This window comes from Astyanax mexicanus, chromosome 20 (genome assembly GCF_023375975.1).
Source record: "Astyanax mexicanus isolate ESR-SI-001 chromosome 20, AstMex3_surface, whole genome shotgun sequence".
Classification (NCBI taxonomy): domain Eukaryota; kingdom Metazoa; phylum Chordata; class Actinopteri; order Characiformes; family Acestrorhamphidae; genus Astyanax; species Astyanax mexicanus.
The window spans coordinates 27,619,532-27,646,619 of NC_064427.1; the positions used below are offsets into that span (position 1 = coordinate 27,619,532).

Consider the following 27,088-nt stretch of genomic DNA (forward strand, 5'->3'; position numbering starts at 1 on the left):
CTTCACCTGTTGTGTGGAGCTTGCCTATTGATTTTGCAGTCTGTAAGTCAGTTACAGTATTTATTTCCTTCAAGGTTTGCCCGCAACATTACAAAACCAATGGAATCTAATAGCTGAGATGATATATACTCTGTCTAGGAGACACAGTATAAGAAGTGAGTGTGATGTTCTACGGTACAGTTATATTTCCTTCTGTGCCTAAAAACTTCTCTCGCCATTCAAAATGTATACACATCTTTCAGACAGCATCAGCATCTGTCCTCCTCATTTACTCTAGTAACTTCTAGTAACAATCATTTGCATGCTGCCAAGTTGCGTGCTGCTCAATTAAGCCGCGCTGTCTAACATTCAGAGCCTGGTCCACTGCATGTTTAATGCTGCAGGAGATCGTGATGTGTGCGATGTCAAAGCTCATATCTTCTTCTGCTGCTGCTCGAGCTTCCAACTGAGCTTCCCCAAGCCGCTCCCCAAAGCAGCAGCTGTAGAGATAAGAGTGACGAGCAGATTCATTGGGCTCCTGAGGCCTACTGCCTCACTCCAATTAAAAGGTCAGGACACCAGCAGAGAACCCCCGGCCCCCACCGACCGAGGGGTCCAGACCGAGCCTTTTTAATAGAGGATTTTTCAAAGCAGGGAATTCTTTCCACACTGAGAGTCAGGCTGTAAAAGAGCCCAGGCTTTGTGATTTTCACACAGCTTAGAGAGTGGAAATGTGGGGTCAGCGCTGTTCCTGAGGAGCAGACAATTCACAAACAAGGCCATTTATCAAACGCAGTGTTGACAAAGCGTTTCATTCTAGTGTTCAGAATGAAGTGAGGAATGACAATAGAGACCTCACAGATTTGATTGTTTTTAAAAGAGCATTCTTACAGGCCTAAATGAACTACAATTGCCAAACGTTAGCGGAAACAAAAATATAGCTTATAACTCTTTACATAGAGACTGAGACACGTTTACACCAAGTTAATGACTTAAACCCAGTGGTGGACTGTACCAAAGTAAATGTAACTTTTTAGTTTTTGTAGATCTGTGCTTTATTGGAGCATTTACATTTTGTGTGAATGTTTATCTTAACTCCACTACATTTCAGGCTCAAATATCTTTTCCCCCCCATATTTTCTCCCAATTTAGCTAGGACAATTGTCACATTTCTCCTCCATCACACGTAAAATCAGCCAGTGCCTCTTTTTTCAAACTCATGCTGATGCAGCATTAGAGAGTAGCATCACAGCGCACTCGGAGGAAAGCGCAGCGACTCAGTTCCAATGCATCAGCTCACAGGCTCACAGCAAGTTTCTAAAGTTTGTTTTAATGAGTTTTTCTCTTTGTTTTAGAGAGTTTTGTTTTGTTTTAAGGAATTTTATGTTTAGTTTAACTTTGTTTCATTACTTATTATTACATTACTTTCATAAGAGGTTTGATTTGTTTGTGTGACCTGGGGTTTCAGACAGGTAGGAAAGGTGCACTTATATATTCCACACCATGCAGGACTTTGGTCTGTTTAGTTCTTCTGAGATACTCTCCTACTGTATCTTGGTTATTTGTCACTGAAATGTAGTCGTCTAGAGAAAAAAAATTGTTTAATTTGTTTTGTGTTCAGCTCTATTTTAACTTATAAGAAATGTGTGGTTATCGTAACTGTCCAATAAAAAGTTATTGCTTTTTAGTGTACTATGTAATTTGAACACAAACTGTTCCTTATGCTGTTTTGAGATTTCTTGATAAATGGACCAATAGAAATTCTCCAAAATTACCTGAAATAAACTCTTCACAATGAGCTTCATTGGAAGTTAAGAAGGTTTTATTTTTCTCCTGTGAAATTTCATGTTTTTCATTAGACAGTGATGTTCTGTTTTGTTCTATTTCTTTCTGTGATTCTGTTCAGCTGTTCAATTCTCCCAGTGTGGTGCTTGAGAACACAGTGGTGTAAGAATGCGTGAATGTGTTTTTAATGGCTCTTTTGTGAATAAAGTTTTTGTTGTGTATTTTGCCTTATTTTACTTGTTTTATTAAAAAACACACATTATTGATCCCACAATCCCATAGACAAAAAGTGGGATCATCATAAACAACTGGACATAATTGTCACTAACAATGTTTTTACATCTTTGTAACGTGTTTTAATTGAATCTTTAGTTGGAGGTTATTAATTCCTTTCAAAATGTATTTTACACATCGTCCAGGTGGCATTTTAAATGCAAAATGGGAACAGAAAATGTCTAAAGGCCTGTGGAAAACAATACAAGGACTATAAAAAAAAACCTCGCCAGATAATTTCCAGAGTAGTCAGTCAGCTCCTCATACTAATACTCAATGCAACTAATACTGGGTGGGCTTTATTCTAATGCTGGTTAAGATGAGTGAGTGTGGTTAAATCAGTGTTTAATCCATCAGCAGCAGCTACTGCCTGCACTCTGCACAATCAAACGAACTGATACAAATACACACTTTAACAAAATACTCAACTCTGTGCTTTACAATACTAAAATGGGATTTGTTTTACCACCTAATACCTGTTCATATGAACTCTCCCAACTCTGGGAGGATGAAGGCTTGCCTCTTTTAAAACATGTATTACTGGGTAGCTAAAATGCTGGAGAAAAGTGCAGAGTAATGTGGGAAGATCATGGCCAACAGGTCATGGCCAAATTTACTTACTCAAACTCCGACTGCTGATTGTAAAACAGAGTGATCCGGGATTCAAACCATTGATCCTCAGATCACTATGAAAGGTTTTCATGCTTCTTACATTTGAACCCTAGGAGTTCTATGTAGACTTTGTAGATGTTGTGGTTGTTATATCTAGACAAAATATGCATTAATATTCATGCCTGTGTGCTAATTGTAGCCTATATGATATTGTCTCCATCAGGGAATGATTTATTTATTTATTGTTGGTGATGAGAATCTCTTTAGGTTGAAGCCAGTTTTTATGTAATCATCCCAGGGTGAGTTATGAAAGTTCAGAGTAAATCCTTCCAGCATCCAATAACTGCCTTCACTTTAGGGAAACTGAAGATGAGAAAAGGAGAGAAGACTCCTATCTCCCAAACCAATGGGGCAGGTAGTAGTATCATGGAAGTTTAAGAACCCTGCACTGACCTGAAAAATATATGCATGGGTTCAGGAGCATGCTGGACAGTATTAAGTCTCACAAGAGAAAACCTCACAACCTATACAGGTGTGGATCTTATACAGGATTTCTGTCCACTGAGGTAATGCTTCACTATCACTACATACTGCTGTCACATGACTTTTGATGTGTCCGGGTATCTTGTCATTAATGCATTATCTATGGCACTAAAAGTGAACCTAGTTGTTTTCTTAAGGTGGTTTCAAGAATTCATGAAAAAGTGAGCAATAAAAATGCTCCAAAATGAATATATAATGTAACGTAAATGTAAAAGGCAAATTTAAGTTTTTTATTCTAACAGATCAGATTTTCATACAGTGGATATGTATTTGAAATTATAAAGGAAATGTATTCTTTGTTAGAAAAACAGCTAACAGAGCTAAATGAGCATGGTGTAAAATTACAGTTTTCATTTTCTGACTTTTTTTTCAACCCTTTCAGACCTGAATTATGTTCCAGTTATGGAAAAATGTAAGAACGCTGACACTACTAACCTAATATAAAATGTATATTAAAACAATTCCAATTAACCATTTTTTTTATTTCTAAACATGATATAAGTGTTCTAAATCACAAAGAATTTGTAAAAAGAGCTTGTATTGCTTTGTCTTTTTTGTTGTGTAGTGCTGACATGCCCTAGTGTCTGCTGTCTGAGTTGCTGTCCAGTGCAGTGGGCGGGGCTAAGTTACTGTTTCGTTGGCTGGTTTATGATCTGTTCTGATGGACAACAGGTCTCAATTAGTGTTCTGTGCAACAAAACATAAAAAACGTCCATTTTAATCGACGCAGGGTCTGAAAGGGTTAAGATTCTATGTCTAATTTTTTCTCATTTTTTATGTCGATTGTCCTACTTATTCAGCTGCTAATCGGCTGTATATCCCCTATCAGTGATTCCTCAACACAAGGAGGGTGAAGACTAGCACATGCCTCCTTCGATACATGTGAAGTCAGCCACCACCTCTTTTCTAACTGCTGCTAATGCACCCTGTGCATCCTGTGCTGACTGACATCACCCTTTAGAGTGATGTGGGGAGAGAGCGCCATCTACTCACCTCAGAGAGAGTAAGGCCAATTGTGCTTTCTCAGGGCTCCGGCATCTGATGGCAAGCTGCATAACCGGGATTCAAACCAGTGATCTCCTGATCATGGTGACAGCGCTTTAGCACCTATTTACTTTGTCATATTACCCTTCTAGTAAACCCTGGCTGTTTTTAAGTTCAGTTTCATTTGAATGACTGACAGCCTGTTATCTGCTTGACTGACAGTGGATACATTGCTGAAATGTCTGTGTTTATTATTTTTATGTCATTTATACACACTGACACTGTAATGTAAACTGTAGGATAGCAGAGATGATGAGGGTTGGTAATCAAATGCTGACGCAATTTTGTGCTTGGCTCCGTTTTCCAGCGAGTTATGAACAGAATGTTCACACTCATCTTTTGGTTATGCATGAGAGATTTCCGGACATTCCTCAGACGCTCAGTTATCAGACGCTCTGACTGCAGTTTCAGTGTTTAACACCTGTGAGGAATTTCTCAGGGCTGCAGAGCAGTCAGAAGTCTGTGAGAAACCATGATCTCAGAAACCTCACTTTCACTGGTATTTCAGACACGGTAAACGGCACGTGCTCATCACATGACATGACTTCTTCTCAGATGACAATCAGAGTTAAAAAAAAGAAAAATCCCCAGAGTTTAAGATTACAATCAGTACTGAATATTTTACATAGTTTGGCAGGAAAAAAAGACATTCTTATGGGGATTTGTTTTCATATATTCTTATTATTATGACAGTAGAGAGCATTACAAGCTTATATGGGCAGTTCATTCATCAGGAAGAACATAATAGTACATAATAATCCCCCCTCCCCCATCACTGGTTGTTATGCCTTTTTTAAATGAATTGTGCTTTTTAAATATATAAAATAGATCTGGTTCGAATCCTGCTCATGTAACTTGCCATCAGCTACCGGAGCCCTGAGAGAGCACAATTGGCCTTGCTCTCTCTCTCTTAGTGGGTAGATTGTGTTCTTTCCCCTCATTACTCCAAAGGGTGATGTTGATCAGCACGAGGCGTCTGTGAATTGCTGTATTGAAATCGAGTCGCCGCGTTTTCCTCTGAGAGCGCAGTGATGCTACTCGGCAATGCTTCATCAGCAGCAGTTTGAAAAAAAAAAGGCAATGGTGGAGGAGGCATGTGCTAGTCTTCACCCTCCTGGTGTTGGGGCATCACTAAAGAGTGGGTAAATGGCCGTGTAAAATTGGAGAGAAAATGGGAAAATTATAAATAAAATTATAAAAAAAGAAAATAGATCTGGTTTCTTTCATCTGAGAACATATTTTATGGCTTTTCTGTCTTTATGAGACACAGAGCTTAAAGCTTAAAGTGGACATGAAACACTTCAAGTATTTAGTATAATTCACAAGATGTATTTTCACTCTAATAAACCGTATAAATTTAACAGTTGTCAGATAAACTGAATTAACATAAAAAGCAATCTAGAATTTAGAGCTCACACCCTATCAAAGCCAGTGCATGCTCTGTCCAGACCTGACACAGCCCATGAGTCTGATTTAAACCCAACATTTTTTTTGTAAGTAGTTTGATAAAACTGATCTGAACTACAATTTAAACAACAGAGTTGTAATACTGAAAAGAATAATACAGTAACCACGTATATTCAAATACATGTATGTGATATATTGTTTTTCTGTTTTGAACTTGCAACATACACTTTTTCTTTTTGATTCTTAATTTTCTTTATGTAAAACCTTTGGCACAAAAATAACACCATAAATTTTACTGTTTATACCTTAAATAAGATGCAAGTGTTTGAACATGGTGTGACTGGTGAAATTAGTGTACTTGGCCCTTCTTTGAATATTGTGGCCCCTTGATGGCCCCTAGATCCACCGCTGGTATCAGTGTTGCTGATAAAATGTGTAATTGGTGTAGAAAGCAGAAGGTGGTCATAATGAAAGGCTTGATTGGTGTATATTAGGCTGTTTTAAAGATTCCAGAAGTGACCACTCTAATAATATGCTACAGTAAATTAGCTCTCTCACAGGACCCCCAAACAGCTGCTGCTCTCTGATCTCACTGTGCTCCTCCTTGGCCACTTCAGCGCTGGTCCATGTCTAACGCAGTGTATCATATGATCAGAAGAGCTCGATTACAGAGCAGATGAAAGTGGAACGTGCGTAGGCCTTCGGCATGTGAGCACTTTCAGAACTCCTGTGGAAAAAACAGCGAGGGCTTGCGTGTTCAGTATCGCACTGTGAAAACAACAAACATCGGTGTTAAGCTCCCCTGACATTGCGTAATTCCACATCCTGTTTCTTTCTCAGTGTGGCATGAAAAATGATTTTACCCGCCTGACAGAGGTTCAAACAGCTTCAAAGGCTCTGAACTGTTTCCAAGAACACACTCCAACAACATGTTAGAAAACCTGCTGCCAAAATCTAATCCCACAGTCCTCTATCATGCGTACGCTGGTTGCTGTGGTGAGAATTTATCATCTTTCTTGCTTTATTAAAGGGAGTTCGCAGGTAATTGAGTTTGACTGGTTGTAAAATTGAAAATTTAAAAGAAACTCCATCCTCCAGTGACATTGCTTCAACCGACTGAAAGATATCTTTTTCTCAGATCCTCACACAACATTCGACGCAACTTCAAGACTCATTTTCTTTTCACTTTGTTCTGAGAGTCCTACAGCCAACACTGCATGTCCTGATCATCATCAAAGAGCATTAAACATGTTGGACAACTCTATGGACATATTCTTCAGCCAAGTTCTCACAGTGGAGACTTCGGTTTCATCTGTCAGCTACAATACAGGGCCAATAATTGATATTATTGAATATCGTGCACAATTAAATGAGTCAATATTGTGTAAGTAATAGTTGTTTTGCTCTGTTTTGGTCATAAAAGTTCTGGCAGAGAACTGTTCTTATGCTGGCAAGAAATCGGAATCAAAACCTTTATATGACTGCCAAGACCCTGAAAAACAATGTAGTTTTTGGAGTTTTAGTAGAGTCAAGAGGGCTGTTTAGTATTCCAGTATTTCCATTTCTCAACCCTGGTACCTATGCCCTGCACATTTTAGCTCTTTTCTGGCTCCAAACACACTTGATCAGTTGGTGCAAAAGCAGGGAATCCACAAAAAAAATGTGCAGGACAGGGATTACTGCACTATTCCACTGTGCAGCATTGCTAGCACTAACTTTTTTTTTTAATAAAAGAGTCACGAGGCAGAAGCCTTTATTGTGACCAAATTATAACACTAAAGCCATATCCGGATGGGATTAGTGTCTCAGGGGGTCTTGGGGTAATTGTCTCTTTTATGGGGGGTCCTCTGTGATTTTATTCCTGTCCAGAACGACCATGTATGTGTTCTTCTCAGACGCCCTCTGTGAAAATTACAGGCTGAATTACCTACTTTTGCTAAACTCTGTGGTACTCCAGTAATTTTAGTCCCATTCGGACAAACATTTCTGAGTTTCGTCACCTCACATTTAATAAAATAGCTATTTGTCCACTGCCACACACCAAAATTACACTTTGGACATGCGGATCCACTGAGATCCACATAAACACAACAGCTAGTGGAAATGGAGGAGCTACTGAACTTGATGTCACGTGACCGAGAAAGCAAAAAAAAAAAAAAAAAAAAAAAAAAAACAACAACTCACTGGTCCTCCTGTTTTTTTCAATTGTGTGCAATCTGCTAGCCCATGACATTTGGCAATATTATCATGCTAAATAAGTAGCTAAAACCTTAAATCAGTTTGAAACATATCCATAAAAAACCCCAATCAGAAGCCACTGTGATTGTGTATCTACAGGCCTTCAGATGTTTCCATAAACATTACAGCGAACTCTTGACGTTTCAAGCTCCAGTGCATTCCTAATCAGACATGTAAATCAGATATCATCCATATCTCAATCTGCTCCATGAAAAATAGTGAGTTCAATTTAAGCCCACAATTGATGCCACAGTATGAGCCAGTAAATAACATTTCATTAATTCTGTGTTAGACAGATTTAAATGCTGTTTTTATTGCAGAAATGTTACCAGTTTTTTTCATAAGCCTTCATGGGGCTTTATTTTGGTTGGTTTTGTAGTGAAGCCAGTTTCTGCCTGTCTAAAATTGGACACTCCAAAAACAAGCCACTTTTTTTTTTTAGAATTTTTTGGGCTTGACACTTTAACAAGACAATGATCATAAACAATGCTCAAAATCTACTAAGACATTCATGCAGAGGAACAAGTACAATGTTCTGGAATTATGATTTCAGTCCACAGACATGAATATTATTGAAAATAATCTGTGTTGTGACTTAAAGCGTAAAGGCTGTTCATGCTCAGAAACCTGAATAAAACCTGACTGAACTGGAGATGTTTTATAAAGAAGAATGATCCAAAATACCTTCAACCAAAAGCCAGACTCCCATTGGAAGCTGTAGGAGGAGTTTAGAGGCTGTTATTTCTGCAAAAGGAGGATCTACTAAATATTGATGTTTTTGTGACATTTTTGTTTTGGGGAGTCCAAATTTATGCACCTGCCTATTTTTGCTTAAATAATTATTGCAAACTTCCTGTAAATCCTATAAACTTTATTCTACTTTTTCCTTAAATATCACTGTATTTGTCTACTATGTAATATGTTAAACTGAAATTGCTGATCCAAACATCCAATGATTTATAAAGAAAAATCATGAAAATTATCAGGGGTGCCCAAACTTACCACTGTATGCATATGCCATTTGACGCTGTAAGTAACCAGATAATCAAATGATTATCATATTCATATTAATAAGTGCTGTTAGTAGTTGTAATGTTATGGCTGATCAGATCAGAGGGAATACTATATGTATATATAGCTTATATAACCAGTGATCTGTACCTAGTCTATTACCGACAACTTTGACTGAACTTTGTAATGAAGGCACTTCAACGCGTGGGTTCAGTCACCGTCTCTGAAGCTGTTTGATGCTTCCGACATGTTGTAATGTGGGTCAAGGTATTTGCTGATTGCCCAAGGCTGAGAGAACTGAAGGAATGCTGAAAGACCAACAGTACAGGAACCGAGGCAAAGCACATGACTGGACATGTCTGTGAAACTGGTGAAACTGTTCCAGGGAAGTGAACGCAGGAGACGCTAAAGGTCTCACTTTAAGAAGAACACAGCTGATTCTCAGAATCACACTCATATAGGCCACATTCACATTTACACCAGGCTGAAGTGACTCAAATCTGATTTTTAATGGCTGTGTGAACGTGCCAAATCTAATTTTTTGTTCCAAATCAGATTTGAGTCACTGTCATATGTGGTCCTAAATCAGATACAGTACTGTGCAAAAGTTTTAGGCACCAAAGCAAATTACACTAATCCATGTATCTCAGCAATATGAGTGTTTTTACCTGACAAAAGCACCATATATGGTTTAAACAGATGCAAATAAACATACAGGCAGTAAAACATAACAAGGAATTAAAATGTTTAACTAAGTGTTATATCCTTTGAGCCAAGCTGAAGATGCAGGATGCTCCTCAGCCAGCATGTGTATATTATGTTCAGTTCCGTCAGCAGCTCACCTGATTTACCACATTTACCAATTTAGCAAACCAGTTGTTGAGTAATATGATGAGAACTAGAAATAACTCTATTCAACTCAGATGAGGAGGAGAGATTAGGAGATGTTTTAAGGAAAACAGGGCTGTAAAAGCTGTAACTGCTTCTTGTAAAATTGCTGTTTGTATTTATTGTAATGCTCAGTGTTTTACTGAGCTAATAAACACTTACTTCACAGATAAGAAGTTTCTTCTTTACTGAAATTCCCACAGGTGCATAAAATGCAACATGAATGTAAACGGTCAAATTAGAATTCATGCATCGTTTTGCTTTTACAAATGTGCTATGTGCTTCTCTCTCACACATCTCTTGGTGCAGCTGTGCAGCTAAAGCTGCAAAAACAGCAAAAGCAAACCGCCTGGCCATGTACTTAAGACCAGCTGTTTACTGTTTCTCCACTCCAGCAAGATGCTCCACATATGAGATGTAAACACATCCATTTCTGTTTATAAAGCTACGAGTCTTCTCTTAAATAAGACGTTTTTTTTCAATGTGTGCATGTGAGGCATTTCAGGGACAGATCCGTTCACATTACACACAGATACAGGTCACTTACTGGTCTGTTTGTGAATGTGAATCACGAGCCAAATCAGATCTGAGCAAAAAATCTGATTTGAGCAAAGTGGCTTGTAAAGTAAACGTAGCCGTAGAGATTCAGCTAAATGAATATACTGTATATTCAGCTTTCTAAAGGGTTGTAAAGAAGCTAAGCTTGCGGCGAAATAATTATAGCATGGTGGGATAATTATAGCATGACTGTGCCAATGAATCATCAGAATGATGAAGAAGCTCCTAATTGGATCTCTTCACTTTCTGTACTGTCCACTCAACTGCATTAACCCAGTGTCTGGCAGCACACTAAAATCAGTGGAGCTTTCCTAATGAGGATTACGAAAATCTCTCTAATTAAACACTGACATGCAAAAGTCATGGGACAGCAGTATGTAAATTGCTTATGAAGTGTTACCTCAGGGGACAGCTTGGGAACAACCACACCTGTATAAGCTGTCAGGTGTTATCTTGTGACTGATGCTGGCAAGGCAACCTGAATGATTGTAGGTGGAGCGAGGCCTGACAGTGAGTGCCAGACGGATGGGGCATTTCATTTCTGAATTTGTGTAGAAATATAACATTCTCTGAGCCACAGTGTCACATATGTACCATAATAATACATCATAAAAGCCATTACCACATATAAGTCTTTCCACTAACTATGACCAGCAGTATCTGGCTGGTAACATTCATGGCGTCAATGCAGGAGACCTCACATGCCTATCCCACAGGTCAGTGCAGTGTTCTTCAGCTTTCACTGGACATTTTTCTCTAAAAAAAAGGGTGTAGGTCATAAAACTTATATGGCTAATATGGGTAAGAATCCAGTAAAACTAGCTCTGCTCAGCCTACTTGTTTCTGTCACTTTCACTTACTATATCTATACTATATCTTTTTTTTAGCTTGTCCAGAAATGCCTGTGTAACGCATGTCAATTTAGAGCTTGCTTAAAGCATAATGCTGTATTACCTTCATATTTGGACAACTTCTATTCCTGCATGTCATTATATATTGACACAATGCTTTTTCAGTAATAAAAAAGTTCAAAATTAGGTCCTGAAATGCCACAATAGGCAATAATTCAATGATGTTCAATATGTCAGAAAACATGAACATGAAGGAAACAAGTTTTTTTTAATGAAACTTAGAAAAAAGAGCTGTAAGACAGTGACCATCTTAATAAACTAGACTGACAAGCACAATTTGTGCAATTCATGCCTGCATTTTTTGATGCAAAGCACCTTATCAACCTGGCCTTCAACCAAGTTGATATAACTCACTCACTCACTCACTCATGTTTAGCAGGCTGGGATTCTCCACATTAGTTACGATTAGTATTCAAACATCATTTAGTTGCCTTTCTCCATCCTTTGCACCTGGAACAGTGCGGTCATGGCTCACTATTGTCTCACACAAAGACCAAGAATTAACATTTATCTGAGAATAACTATTTTATAAACATTTCGCGCTGTCCAAATCAGGATTCTGCACATACATGCTACTGTCCATGTTACAATAGTACCAGTATTAAGAAGGAAACAAAGGTTTTAAATAATTGGGCCTCAGAATCACAAACCTTGCCTCAATCATCTTATTTGAAAGAATCTAGTCTATTGGAGACTTGGATATTTACACAAGCAGAATGACACTCCTTGGTTTGAAAGCAATGCATCATGGGGTATTTTCAAGATGGATTCCACATCGGCTTAGCGCGAGATAACCGCACACGCAGAACATTCATCAGTTGTAAATTTATTTAATGTTTGAATGATAGAGTAGGCCTCAGACAAAACAATGTGTAGGAATATAATGAAACGGTGAAAAAGGTGAAACAAAAATCATAAAACGTACTGAATTTTGCGTTATATTTAAATATCTGTATTTGACATTATTAAAATATAGATTGTAGTAGATAGATTATAGGAGGCCAAAGTAATTAATAAATAAATAAATAAATAATAAATAGACAAAAATAAATACTATAAAATGCAAAATATCAATGGGCCACACCTTTTATGATAGACGATGGTATTTTTGATGATCACAGGGAGAAACCAGAAAAGGCCTTTTGCACCACAGGGCTGATCACTGAGCGTCGAGCTGTTGAGGAGGGTCTCTGCTTTTTAAAGAATGCGTTCTTGCATCTGTCCAGCAAGCTACGTAGACGATTCAAGATTTATTTTCTGGATCCAACATTGCATTTTCTTTGCGTGTTAATCTGCTGAAATTAATAAGCACTCTGCATCATTCGCCCAAATCCCAAATATATCATTTCAATGTAACAAAATACTGTACAAGAAAAAAAAAAAACTTTATATTATCTGTACATATACACAAAGATCAGGATAAGGCCATGCAAACTCAAAGACTTGTTTAACGGACATGTTTCTTAAAATCAATTAAGTCGCATTTCAGAGCTCTTTCCTTCAACAATTCAATATGCAAAAACTAATAAACTAAATATTTACAATAAAGATTTGATTCTTTATTGTTTCTGTCACTGTTACCTGTTTTCCTGGCAACATTTAGGTAGCCCCCCAAAATAAATAAAAACAGAACAAAATTAAATATTGAGTAAATCCATTAAATAAGTATTCATATTTGTATGGCCTTAAAGGAAATAACACAAATGAACACTTTTGAGTTATTGTAACATTCTAAATGGATATTGAAAACAAATATGTTTATGTAAATTAAAAATATATATATATATATAAAAAAAGGTTTCTGGCGTTTACTGTACAATGTGGAGTCCAGGTCATAAATTGGTGCTATACTTTCCCCACAATGCATTACTTGTAAAGCCAATGGATGTGTTAATGACACAGTGAGCCATATATTCAGTCATTCATACAGTCTACAAAAAAAACAGCAATAGCAGCCAAACATGTCCTGCCTGGTTTAGTGAACTGGATACATTCATATTTTCACACTTTTTAAGCTGTATATTTTAGCAATAATAATATTAAGATAAATGTTATTATATTATTCATTATAACAAGGTATTTTCTTTCAAACCTTTCTTTAAATAAATAGTATATATTACTATATATGATTATATTAATTCATATGGAAAGAATACTTTGCCGCGTGGCTTGCTCAGCATTTTGTTTGAGAATTCATACCGTTCTCTAACTGTAATGTGTGTCAGTGCTGGATATAAATCATGAATATATGGCCCAGGGTCATAATGCAGTTTCCTTAAGTTCTCCATGCTGAAATTAAAGGCACCATTGATATTTTTTTCCGCACTTGAAATACTGTGACCAGTGCTACATAGGTGAATGGCACTTTCATTCATGATGCAAACACATTTTATACACATTGCAATTTATAAAAGACTTTGTTTCACTACGTCACTAAAATAAAAGTTATAGTTTTTTACTTAGTTTCCTCAAATACTTACTTTTTAGAAAATAAAGGTTTACAGTTGACTCTGTTGTATAATTTTTTAGTATCTGATGTAATTTTTTTTAAATTATTAATCTTTTTCTAAGCGTTGGTTGGTTGGTATGTCCACTTTTACACAGCAATAGGATTTTGGTTGGCCATCACGTTGGCTAGTCTGGTCTGTAAGTCGTCTTGTGGGGAGAGCCTCAGGGCGGGGTTAGTCCTGCTGCTGCTGTCCAAGCCGTCCAGGCTGAGCGTCCCCGTGCCTGAGGCTGCAGGGTTCTGTAAGCTGAGGAAGGGCGTGTCCTCGCCCACTCGTTCGTCCTCTGTCTCGCTCTCCAGGCAGTTGCCCTCGGAGCTGCCTCCACTGGCCGGCTTCTGCTCGGGCTGGTCGGCCTGGGCTGTGGGTTTTGTTCTGTGAGAGCCGTGGTCAGGCGTGGGGCTGTTGGGGTCAGCGGCAGGTGGGGGGACGGCAGCTGGACCGTTATTCTCCGGTGTGCTCTCGTACTGGTCCTCTTCAGTAATGTGCAATGGGCTGGGCGGGGGGCTGGGGGAATCCAGGCCGTGGTTATAGTGGGCAGAGTTACGGAGCTGCTGGGCCCGGCTGGACTCCTGCTCTGCCTTCTCCCGGAGACACGGGGGTGTGAGGAACAGCAGGGGGCGCTCCTCCTCACCTGAAGGGCTGGTCACCATCGAAGGGATGGGGGTTGCTAGGCTGGAGAGAGGCGCAGACATCTCAGAGGGAGGAGAGGAGGGCGTTGCCGGGGACAGCAGTTTCACAGGTGACAGGCGGGTTGGTGTTGTCATGGTTGAAACATACCTTACAAAGAGAAGACAGAAACAGCTTAAAACATTTGCTTTAAACGTCTAATGGACATTCACAGAGCCTTTATTTTTACTACTTTTGGGTAGGTATAAAAGTAAAAAAAATTTTCATTTTCTTCTTTAAAGGGCATTAGCAAAAATATTCCATTCAGATCCTTTTATTATTTGGAGGTGTGACAAGTATTATATTATACTGTATTTTAACCTAATCTAATAAAAGCTCACAATTTGTATCCATTATTTTATTGTTTTTATCAACTATCCACCTCTTGGGAGTGACTTTCTCAATTATGTGTATTATTGCCATATTTTGATGAGCAAACATAATACTAACATCAACTGACAATTTTTTGTAAAAACTCAGTTACTCATTATTCACAGTAACTACACTCCTAGCAGGACAGGTATTAGCATAGCACTTAAAGGTCTCATTTCATGGTTTTGTCATTCATGTTTTAATAGTTTGGAATACCTCTGCACCAACTTTTGCAAAAGATAATGTAAGATGTTATTGCCTTCGCTACCCTGCTAGCAAGAAGAGTTATTTTGCTCAGATGGAAGCGTAGATCCCCTCTATCATATAACACATGGGATAAGGAACTCCTTACGTGTCTTTAACTTGAGAAGATGAGAAGATAAATGATAGGTATGATGCGTAAAGAAAGTAACTGTTCATGTTTACCATATATTATGTGTATTAAACCTTGTGTCGATGTTATTGATTGTTAAAACCAAAAAACAAACCAAAAAAAAAAAACGAACTTGAAAACTGCTGTAGCCGTGTGCTCAGCTGTGTGCACAACATAACCATGACAAAACCAATCACAATGAGCTTTTTTTGTAGCTTGGTCTACAGACCATGTAATTACATTTTGGTCTGGATGGTATAGTTTGAAATAATAAAAAAAAAACAATCCACATCAAACCTTAAAAAGGACTTTTTATTTTATTTTATCAGCGATAGCTGCGTGACTGTACCTCTCACTGTATGGAGAGTCCTTGTAGGAATCCACTGTTTCTCTTGAGTTCTTCAGGTAAAGTTCTCTGGCTCCGCCGGTGGCATTCAGACGCCCCCGATGTGTGGGGGTGCCATTCCTGCTGTTCTGAGCTGATAACATCACCAGGACGGAATGGCTGTCCGATACCACACTATCAGTCTTTCCATTACTCCAGCTGTGACATCACATAAAGAACATCATTTAGAACAACTTTAAATTACAAACAGGCCTGTAGAATGTAGAATTAATAATTTGTAAATAATTCACTCCTTCACATTAAACACAATGAAAGCTTACACTAGTGTTTTCAGTAGCTCAGGGACAAAACACAATTTGGTTAAACACTCATGCTGTTTATGCTAGCACCTATGACTCAGGCCTATTACACAAGCTGCTCTGTTAGTCGTGAAGGACATTCCCTAAACCGCAGTTTATCTCATCTAGTCACTCAGTCATGCACTCATTTCTCTCCTCTTGAAACCCTGCCAGCTCATTCATTCTGCTGATTTTTTCATCAAAAATTCTTTGGTGAATATCAAACAGTTGGAGCATCAGAAGAAGCACTTTTAGAGGATTTCTCCACATCATGAAGCGGGTGCTGCTAGGATTATCATTCTGCATGTCAAGCGTCATCATCATCAGGGAAGCGAGCAGACATGGAAAAGCAGGGAATGTAAACAAACCGGCTCTGATGATGATGCTGATGATGTTAGTGAGGGAGAGACGTGTGGGATGACAGCAATAAAGCTATGCTAATCTCGGACGTGACGTGTTCTGACAGCTCAAGCATTATATAATGGGCTGTGAAGATCAGTTGTGACCATCCTAAAAGCACTGGATCCTGACTAAGCACTTGTGACCGTGTTGAAACTGGAGCAGAAAGAAGAAGAGAGTCCACTGTACCACTGGCTGGAGGTCTGTGTGACTGCAGTGGACGGCTGAGTGGACGATGTGTACTGGCTCGTGGAAAACAGCGTTTCTGTTTCCTTCTCGATCACATGCTGAGCAGGGACGGCATTTTTGGAGGAATACTGCTGAAACCAGAGGAAATCAACAGAGCATGAGCACACAGTACAGTACATAGTCAGCAGGAAACACACTCTTTATTTCAGCAACTATAGGCTCACTTGCTTTGAATGAAACTTCAAGAATAGGGGAGTAATAATAAAGGTCTTAATGCTGAACCGTCATGGTTTGGGTCAGTGTAGGCAGTTGTATAGAGAATACACGGCAGGCCAGTCACAAACAGTTTTTGTGGGTGATTTTATCTCAGAAATTATTATGATAAATGATATTATTGTCTTTTTAAGATAATTAAATGATGATAGAATAGCACAACAGAGCAATTATACCCATTTAAAGACAACTCAGTTTTAATTAATTATAGTTTGGGAAATACAGCTCTGGAAAAAAGAGGCTTCTTTATAATAAAGGTTTACTTTGATTTTACCAAATTGAAAACCTCTGCAATATGATCAAGTGGAAGATGGATGATCACAAGCCATCAAACCAAGCTGAACTGCTTGAATTTTTGCACCAGGAGTGGCATAAAGTTATCCAAAAGCAGTGTGTAAGACTGGTGGAGGAGAACATGCCAAGATGCATAAAAACTGTGATTAAAAAACAGGGTTATTCCACCAAATTTAGATTTTTGAACTCTTAAATAAAAATGTGAATATGAACTTGTTTTCTTTGCAATATTGATTTGGACAGTTGCAGTGTATATGTGTGTTGAAAACGTTAGGCTGTACAGACTAGGATAAGGGGGCTACATGACACTAAATAGAACAAACTATGCCTTGGGCAATATTTTTACTATTGTAACAGAAAATATATAGTATGAAGTTGTGGTTAAAATAGCAAAAATGTGCCTTATAACCAGACCTTATTACACTGTTATTCCTTTTTTTTGCCAATCTCATTAGGACTCACTCAATTACTTGCAATGCCCCCCTACACCAGGAAGATCAGGGTCAGTCCAGCACATGCCTTCTCCAGTCAGCCACATTTAAAAATTAAGTTTTTAAACTGCTGCTAGAGAAGCAGTACTAGGCAATCAGTGCACTTCGAGGAAAGTGCCAGATCCCCAGCTCTGATACATCAGCCAACAGACGGCTGTGCTGGCCAGCATCACAATAGGAGTGATGCAATAAGGGAGCAATGATTGAAACGAAAGCACCATCTACCCACTAGGGCTGGACCCGAATATTCGGGTATTCGGATATTCGTTCGTTGAGTAGGTATTCGGTTTTTAATTTTGGTATTCGGATATTCGTTTTTTTTTCTCCTTTCCAGAGTTCCACCTCACTCTAACCACTTCTGTTCTCGCGGGTCCCGTCAGAATATCTTGCGCGCGGGACAGAACTGAACTGTTATTGGCTGGAGCGGGAGTTTAATCCAGACGATGCGGGAGCAAATTAATAAATAGTTAACTGTAACTGTAATAATTGTAAAAAAAAAAAAAACCTAAAGAAAACTCTCAACGCGCAGGATGGACCGACACACACACGCACACACCGATGGTGTTTGGACTGGGGTAAGGAACGGGACCTCACTATTCAGCGCTGCTGTTTTAATAAATATATAAGTAAATTTGAAGCATTAAATGTAGTTTATTTAATTTATATTAGGAACGTGGGGCGGGAGCGGCAGAAATGTGTATGTGGCGGGCGGGCGCGGGATTAAAATAAGCAATTTTTTTGCGGAGCGGTAACGAGACAGAAACGCGGGAGCGTGGAAGAGTGGGTTTAAAAATCAGTCTCGCGCAGACCTCTATTATACATGATAAAAAAAATGCAGGCTCTTCGAAACTGATTTATATAATAAAACGTAAGGGGTAATGTGGCAACAGTAGGGGCTAAATCGGTTACAAAAGCCTGGCCTACAAAAATGATGTCTGAACGAATTTCCTCTTATCTAATATAATTTAAAATGGTTTAAAAATATAAAATAATTTCTAAGCAAACGAAATATTTAATATTGAGCTTATAGCCCAAGTGCAAAAATACAAAATCAGTAATAAGACTATGCCCTGCACAATGCTTAAACCGAAATAGACCAAGTACAATAACGTCATTAACAATGACTTTCCTCTACTCTAATATAATTTAACATGGTTTAAAAATATAAAATAATTTCTAAACAAACGAAATATTTAATATTGAGCTTATAGCCCAAGTGCAAAAATACAAAATCAGTAATATGCCCTGCACAATCCTTTAACCGAAATAGACCAAGTACAGTTTACAATGACTGTCCTCTAATATAATTAACAATGTTTAAGAATATAAAATACGTCCTGAACAAACGTTTTTTTTGTTTGTTTTTTTAAGCAAATAGCCTAAGTGTGAAAACACAAACAGCAATTTACTGGGCTGGCTTGCGCAGCGGAGAAACCATAAGCCGCGGTGTGGGGCAGCAGAAATTCCGGGATGAAAACACAAAGAAATCTGGGCTAAAAACACAGAAAAAATATGGGGTGAAAACACAAAAATCCGGGATAAAAACACCAAAAATCCGGGGTGAATATGTCTCGTCGGTCAGAGCAAATTGAACATTTTTCAGTGGATTAAAGGGGCCGTGATTTGCTTTTTTTTTTTTTTTTTACCTCTTTTTTTAAAAACGAATATTCGAATATTCGCTTCGAATCAGTGCCGAATATCCGGAGCTCAAAAAACGCTATTCGGGCCAGCCCTACTACCCACCCAGAGAGAGCACGACCAATTGTGTGCTCTCTCGGGTTCTGGCCGCTGATTGTGAAGCAGCATGACCTGGGATTTAAACTTCATAGATCCTCAGGTCCTAGCGTCAGCGTCTTAGTCTGCTGAGCCACTCAGAGCCTCAGGAGTCATAATTCTTTTACTTGCTGTGAGTCACACTACATCAGCCCTTAGGGGAAAAACTAAAAACTATAAGGCCTAATTAAGAGACTTTTTTATTCTGCATAAAATGTTGGATGAATACGCTGTGCTACAGAAGTCTAAAAATAAACTTTGTTTTGGGAACAAACATAGTTATTCAAATGTCTCAGAATCTCTGAATTTCATCCCACATTTGATCTCATCTCCAGAAAAAAGAAGGAGCGCCGTGCTGGGTAGATTAAAGTGATGCTCTGCCTTCTGTTAATCAACAGTCACTTACATTAACTGAGTGCAGTCACTTACATTAACGAGCTGCAGGTTCTCCGGTGGTGGGTGGTGGTCTTGGGGGTACATGGGGCCGTTGGCCATGCTGGCCATGGTGTTGCGTTCTCGTAAACTCTGCCTCAAGCGATCATGCAGCTTTTTCCTCTGCTTCCTGTTCAGGCAAAGAAAAAGGCTGGTTTAAACCATGCTTACTCATACTCATGCTTTTAGATCTCAATATATTTATCATTCATTCAATCATCATTTAGTTTGGTTTACGAAAAACCCAATATTAGATCATTCTATGATATCAGAGGGAGAAAGAAAATAGAAAAAGAGGAATTACTTTGTTTTGCAGTAGGCCACCACACACATGATGCCAACAACTAGGAGAGCAATGCAGATGCCGGTTATTGTTAATACACGTTTCTGATACAGCTCCTCAGCTTCTGGAAAAGAGGATGGGATGATCTTTTACAACTTCACCACGACCACATTCATTCTTTCAGCAAAAGAATAAACAGTCATGTTCAGCCTTGATCACCTGTGCAAATGATTTAAGGTAAGTATTAAAACCTAAAATAAATAAATCTTCATTTGCACAAATCTTCAAAACTGAACAGGACCATTCATAGCACATTTCCAGGAGAACTGTTTCTTTATTAGTGCACATGTTCTGTTACTGGGAAAACAGCGATGCATCTTGATGCATATTGATCACAGGATGCAGTTTTGCTGAGTAGGGGGGGAACACAGGCGGTGTTAATTCAAGGTCGGTTTCGAAGTCATGTCATCACAAACGACTCTATAAATGCATCTTCTGCAATGCATTCGAAACAGTCCATGGATTACCACTACAACGAATGTTTATAACATACTACTTATACTCATGCATTTAGGTTATTCCTCCATTACACTGTTAGGACAATGGGGGGCTGTATTGGACTGAACCTCTGGTATGTGAAATAGCATTATGGTTTTTAGCATCTGCAAAACAACCAAGAAGACTGCAGTTAAACATGTACAGGCTAAATGCTTTGTCTTGCAGATGCGGCAGTCTTTCACATACCCCAGGCTTAAGGAAATGAGCCTAAAAGAACAGCAGCACTTGCTCACAGGGCCTTTAGGTAATCTATATGAGATTCATGTGGCACATAAATGGTTTAATAAATTTAGTACAGGATGTGACTAAATTTTATTTGGTTTTGGTAGTTGAGGCTATGTTCACACAGCAGGTAGAAGTGCAACACGTTACGCTTTGGTTCAAATTTGTAGCAATGTGATCCACACTGGAATTCATTTGAATTTCATGTCAAGGCATTTAGGAACAATGAACCGCAGCAGTGAGTAATGTTTTTTTTACTGGTGCGATAGTGAGGTAACATACGGCAAATAAAGGTCTGGATAAAAATAAGAGACCTCTTCAAATTATGAGTTTCCTTGATTTTACCAAATTAAAAACTCCTGGAATATAATTAAGATGAAGATAAATGATTACAAGCCACCAAACCAAACTGAACTGCTTGAATGTTTGCACCAGGAGTGGCAAAGTTTCCAAAAGCAGTGTGTAATACTGGTGGAGGAGAACATGCCGAGATGCATAAAAACTGTGATTAAAAAACAGGTTTATTCCACCAAATAGTGATTTCTGAACTCTTAAAACTTTATGAATATGAACTTTTTTAGTTTCTCAGCCATTTCTCATTTTTTGCAAACAATATTTTTATTTGGAATTTGGGATAAATGTTGTCCTTAGTTTATAGAATAAAACACCAATGTCCACGTTACTCAAAAATATACTTCTAAATAGCAAAATAATAAAAAAAAAACTGATTCAGAAACTGTGCTCTCAATTTTTTTTACAAAGCTGTATATAAACCACTCTGTTTTTGTGCCTTTTTATAGCGAGCTTGAACTCATTAGGGCCTCCTTAAGGTTTGCTGTCAGCCACTGGAACTCCTTGATAGCTCCTGTGATACTGGAGAAAATGAAACCGAAACTTCATGTGAAGCACTGAGTGAAAAATCATTGGATCTGGTGAGACATTTATTTTGGGGCATTTTACCTGCTGTGTGAGCATTGTAGCCTGACTAACAGAGAAAGGAAAATGTGGTTTTATGTGGGCAATGTGTTGCCCGGTGAGCAAATGCTGTTGTCATGCTGTTTCATCCTGGTTATATTTAAGTTCAAGGTTAGGGCTGTCACTATTGATTATGCTAGCAATCAATCAAGTCATATACAGATTATCTGAAGCATCAAATAATTAAAAATGAACTACTATATTAACATTTTATTTGAAATAACATTCTAAATTGAGATCAAAATGCACAATTGGGTACATTTTTAAATACAGTAGTTAAGTTTAACATTACAAATTATTAGTACTTTTAGATGTTTAAGCAGGTAATTGTGACAGCCCTAGTTCAGTTTCAGTAAGCATCCTCTCAAACAGGCACACAACTGCCAATACGATGGCAAAACATAAAAGACACTGGGTAAGGGAGAGGGTTCTGGAGGAAGACGAAAAACAAGAAAACAAAGAAAACGAGGAATAACTGGGTTGAGGAGAGAGATGAACAGATGAGGGAAATGAAGATGGGGAGAAGGGAAGGTGGAATAGAAGGTGATCAGGATATCTGGCACATGCTATAAAGAATGGAGGGATGCAGAGGAGGAGAGCAAAGCAAAGACTGAAGGGATCTGCACATACAGCATAACCGTACAGCTGAACAATCTGGCAAATACTGGACTAAGCTTGTGTGTGAAGATCTGTATGTGTGTGTTGTGTGTGTGTGTGCTTTGGTACTGAAACGTCAGAGGTCCACATGAATAATTGAGGACATCCTTCACTGCCGTACAGGCAGGCATCCTTGATGCACCAAGCTAAGCTATGGTGCAGCACTGAAGCTTTAAAACAATGGAAACTTCCAGAGAGATTGAACTGGACTAGACTGCAGTAAAGTGATGATGTGTGAAATCTCGTCTGTTATGGCTGTATGATCCCTTCATTAGCAAAAGGAAACTGGCTAGAGTTGGAGGAGAAAAAGAGGCTCAAGCTACTAAGTCCTACAAGTCTGCAAACTAGGAGGAAGGAACAATTCATACCCATAAATTCAATCCCATGATGTTCTGCCGAGGCAGAAAAGATGACAAAAAGAAAGAAAAGTACAGTTGGTTGGAGGTTTGAGCGATAATGAAGTAGTAGTAGTCTACATTGGCTAACTAAGCAAACATTTCAGGACAATGTCATTGCAAAGCACTGCTGTGTATGGAGCAGCAGCTACATACCATACACCTGAGTATGCTTTTTCTGAGCAGGTGACAGCAATACATTTCAAGAGGCACATATCAATGATGAAACACATTTTAGGACTTTCAGGATTTCAGGATACATTTCATAAGTCACTGCCTGACATTATAAGCATCGTTACAACAGTACAATAGTAGTAGTAGCATGCACATGCAAACATCACTGTGCTTGCATCATGGAACAGACTGATTATGTTGACCCCTGACACCGAACTGGCAACAACACCACCATGTAAGTGTTGAGGGTAAACATGCTGTTATTAGGCACATGCATCTTTCACTCAGCTACACTACTGCTCCACCCTGCAGAGAGCCGACACCGGCCACTGCTCACAGCCATGCTAGCCAAATGTGTTAATATGTACAATAAGTTACAATCACATACAAAAAACACAACCATGGCAGTAAATGTCTTCATAATCAACATTTAGTGCTCAACCATCTTCAACATGCCTATGGCTAAAAATCATGATGCTGTTTCAGTAGTTTAATGATAAAAATGGTGCATGGAAGTTCTCTATATGACACTGCATTAATTAAAAACTCAAGAAACACTAAACTCATGGATGTCTAACAAACAGATCTGTTCGCAAATAAGTAGGAGAGTCTCAATAATATGAAATAAATGTCCTAAAACTTTTAATTCCAAAACTGCTGGAGAAAACAAAAAACTAAAAAGTCATGCCAGCTCAAACTGGTCACACTATTTAAGCTGTTGACAATGGTGTAATGTATGTTCTTATTTAGTTAGTCTACATTATCAGTCTGACAATACTAGACAACCAGCATTTCAAATCCTGGCCATGGTTGGTGAGTTGAACAGCATGACCAATTTGGTGGTCCAGCAAGTATGACAAAAAAACTAGGCAAATCTATGCAAATCAATGCATAATTACTGGGTCTTGCTGGTTCACTTTTCTGGTTTTGTCCTGCTGATCAATGTGGTTGGTGATTGTGGTCAGTGGGATCTTGCTGGTTGACCAGTGTGGTCATACCAGTCCACAAGATTTTTGATGCTGGATAACAAGCTGGGTCACTGATCAAGAGCTGGTTACCAGTTAGCTTACACCTGAATAACCAGCTGTTATACCACCATTAAAATCCAGCCTAATTCAACTCAACAACTGTTAATATTAAGAAGTAATAAATGGTTACATTTTAATAAACAATCTAAAAGATAAAACAACATCTACTCGCTTTCTATAATTACATCTAAAAAATCGTAAATGCCACACAAAAACCTTGCACATCCTTATAGAATGTGAATTTAACCATGGCTTTTTGAACGGTGTCAAAATTCTGTTACAGGCAAATAGAAATAATATTTAGAAATATTGAATAAAATATTTATACAGTGACTTCCACTGAACATTAAGAAGGTCCTCCAGTAAAATTGCTATTATTGAGGTTTTTGTGTTACATTGATGAAGTGATGAAAATAATTGACATAAATAATAAAAATTTTGCATTCACACTTTAACATCAGTCAGTTTTACAGGCGTATAACATCTCTGGCGGCTGTCTGTATCTCAGAACTTGTGTAACACAATGTTTTAGTGCTTAATTGGACTGAGCTCCAGGAAAAAAAACCCTGAAGTTGCTGCTATAAAGAACTTCTGATTCTGGTGTGAACTGACAACTGGGCACTGTGTTGAGAAGTGTGTAGGAAGCACCTACTTCCCAATGAGTTTCTAACCCATGAGTCAATTAAAGGCATTTAAGCAGCTGCTAATACTGCACTAAGAGTTGCTGAAAGATGTCTGTCTCTGCAGACGGTCAGTAAATAAAGTTTTCCTGCCTTGCTGATGCAGAAGGTACTCTGCCTGCCCTCCATGGCCTCTGTTGTGTTGCCAGGGCCATAAACATAAGAAGAAAAACGGATGCCCTGGCTGGAGAAGATGCCAGGCATAACATTAATATCATCAGAATGAGAATTTCATGTAGGTGCTCTGCCCAACAAGAACAGCCTGGTGAAAATTGATGATATCGTCTTCTCCGAAACTTCTGCTAACGCTGCACTGGCTCTCAACCAACTGCAAAAACCTGCTCTGTACTGAGTGGATGAGACTTATAGAGAGCACCAGAGATTGAAACATCATAAAGCTCTGTGAGTTCCTTCAGCTGATCTGTTTAATTACTTCTGAAAATACTTTAGATTATTTATAAACACATATAGTGTGTCTATTATTTATCTAGAACATGGGTTCCCAAACTTGTCCCACATGTCTCGCAACTCACCAAATACACTCAGTCAAAAAAATAGTTGCACCCTGAAAAATCGACCCTTAGGAATGAATCTTGGTTGGCTTGCTAGACTGCCATGGAGTGATTCAAAATAACAGGGGGTATCTTCATTTAAGACTGTCCAGCATTCGTTTTGGTAGATATAATGAATATGGCCATATATTTTATGAATGCAAACTCTGATGCACTATTCCAACAGGACAATGCTTGTCCAAATACTGCTGTCATTTTCAAGAGCTTGCCTTTAAGACTGATACTATGTGATTGGCCACGGCATCACCAGCCCATCCCTTTTGTAAAAATGTGTGGGATGCTTTTAGACATGCTACCAACACTCGAGCCCATACAGCAAAATCTGCAGAAACTGCATGAATATTAAAGCTGCATGGGGTGGATTATCGGAGGACACCATTAGGAACCTCTACAACTCCATGGTGTGATTTCTGGCATGTTGCATTCCACATTTACGACACACTAAATCTATGTGTAGCTAAATAAAATATGAACAAGACATGCCTAGTTTAGTATAAATGATTAATAATTATTTGTTGTTGTTCTTCCAAATAGAAATATTATCAGACTGTTCCTTCTGGGTGCAACTGTTTCTTTGACAACGAGTGTATAAGGGTATATGTACTTTTGTACTTTTACTCAATACAATTTCCTTTGTGAAAATAAATACAACAGCAAACATGTTTTGGAACATGTAATGGTCTGCAATTGTAATATTTAGGCTTAGGTTTGTTTAAACTTAATTACATTACATTACATTACATTTAATGCAATCTGTCTTATTAGCTATGGAGCGGGCATCACATTACACACTCATACTACCACTTGAGATGACTTTATTAGTACAACGAATTAGGTAAACTAAGCCTGGATCAACAGGCTGTTCTGTATTATGACCATCCTTCATTTTTGTGCACTTTAATTTTTGTTTACACAATCAATCAAATAAACAACTATAGATAAATAGGGTTATCACTGACTAGCAGTAAGAAGTTTGCAATGCAGCGAAAGAGAAAGAGTGACTGATCTAGAATGACTGACCCTCACAACTATGTTTTCGCTCCTTGTAGAAGAAAGATAATAGCTGAGTGTTAAAGATCAACTGACCACACACACAGTTTTGTAACACCCGTTACAAGTGACTCATTGACAAGGAAGGTGTCAACAATGCTGTAAACGAAATAAATCATTTACATTTAGAAAATGAAGTTTAAAAATTGTGAAAGCAAAAGCCAGGCAGCAAAACTTCCAGGTTCAAGCATATCTTTATACCACACACCTACTTGCCCTTTACCTGGTGAGGTAAATCCTGTACTTTTAATCTTTTGACTTTGACTTCTATCTCTTTTAACTTTCATGTTTCCAGATGATAGTTCTTTTTTTAGTGTTGAGCTATGGTGCAGAAATTGGTGCAGATTCAGCAGGCTTTTAGTGAAAACGGGATCACAGAAGCCACTGCACCAGAAGCAACTAAAGTAAAAAGTGTGTAATCAAGCTGATGGAGTTGGAGAGGATTTACTTCATTATTTGCTCCAACTTGCTCTGAGGCCTGCTGGATGCACATGATAAGCCAAGCCCTACAACAGAGCCCCACAGTTAAACGGCAATGGTGATATTTCTGGGTTCATCTGCGATCATGCTGCACTGATCTTCCTGCTCACTCACTGCCCTAATAAGTAAATAATCTGCTGGAACATAAACTTTTTTAAAGGTTAAAAAAGGCTAAACATGCAAGGAGTAGGCATGGTAAAAGACACACAACAGAACCCCAAAACGGCACAGAAACCTGCCTAATCTGATCTACGAGGAAAACAAAAACGAAGCAACAGGAAGTAGCGTTGATTGAGCATGCTTCAATCCAAG

At 38.4% G+C, this 27,088-nt stretch overlaps 1 protein-coding gene across 13 annotated transcripts in view; it reads right to left on the reverse strand.

The window, feature by feature from the left end:
• Positions 1 to 12,059: 12,059 nt before the first annotated feature.
• The window catches only part of nrg1 (neuregulin 1), a 140,846-nt gene continuing 125,817 nt past the window's right edge, over positions 12,060 to 27,088 (reverse strand). For 5 of the 13 annotated variants that reach the window (XM_022681274.2, XM_022681277.2, XM_007255262.3 and 2 more), the window contains 6 exons: positions 22,766 to 22,789; positions 20,007 to 20,109; positions 19,700 to 19,832; positions 16,440 to 16,570; positions 15,517 to 15,711; positions 12,060 to 14,533 (listed from right to left, as the gene is read on the reverse strand). In XM_022681274.2, coding sequence (XP_022536995.2) covers positions 13,846 to 14,533; positions 15,517 to 15,711; positions 16,440 to 16,570; positions 19,700 to 19,832; positions 20,007 to 20,109; positions 22,766 to 22,789 — 1,274 coding nt within the window. In that variant the 3' untranslated portion in view covers positions 12,060 to 13,845. The remainder of the gene's footprint in view (positions 14,534 to 15,516; positions 15,712 to 16,439; positions 16,571 to 19,699; positions 19,833 to 20,006; positions 20,110 to 22,765; positions 22,790 to 27,088) is intronic. The other 8 variants (XM_049468410.1, XM_015607369.3, XM_007255258.4 and 5 more) reach the window with 4 other exon arrangements.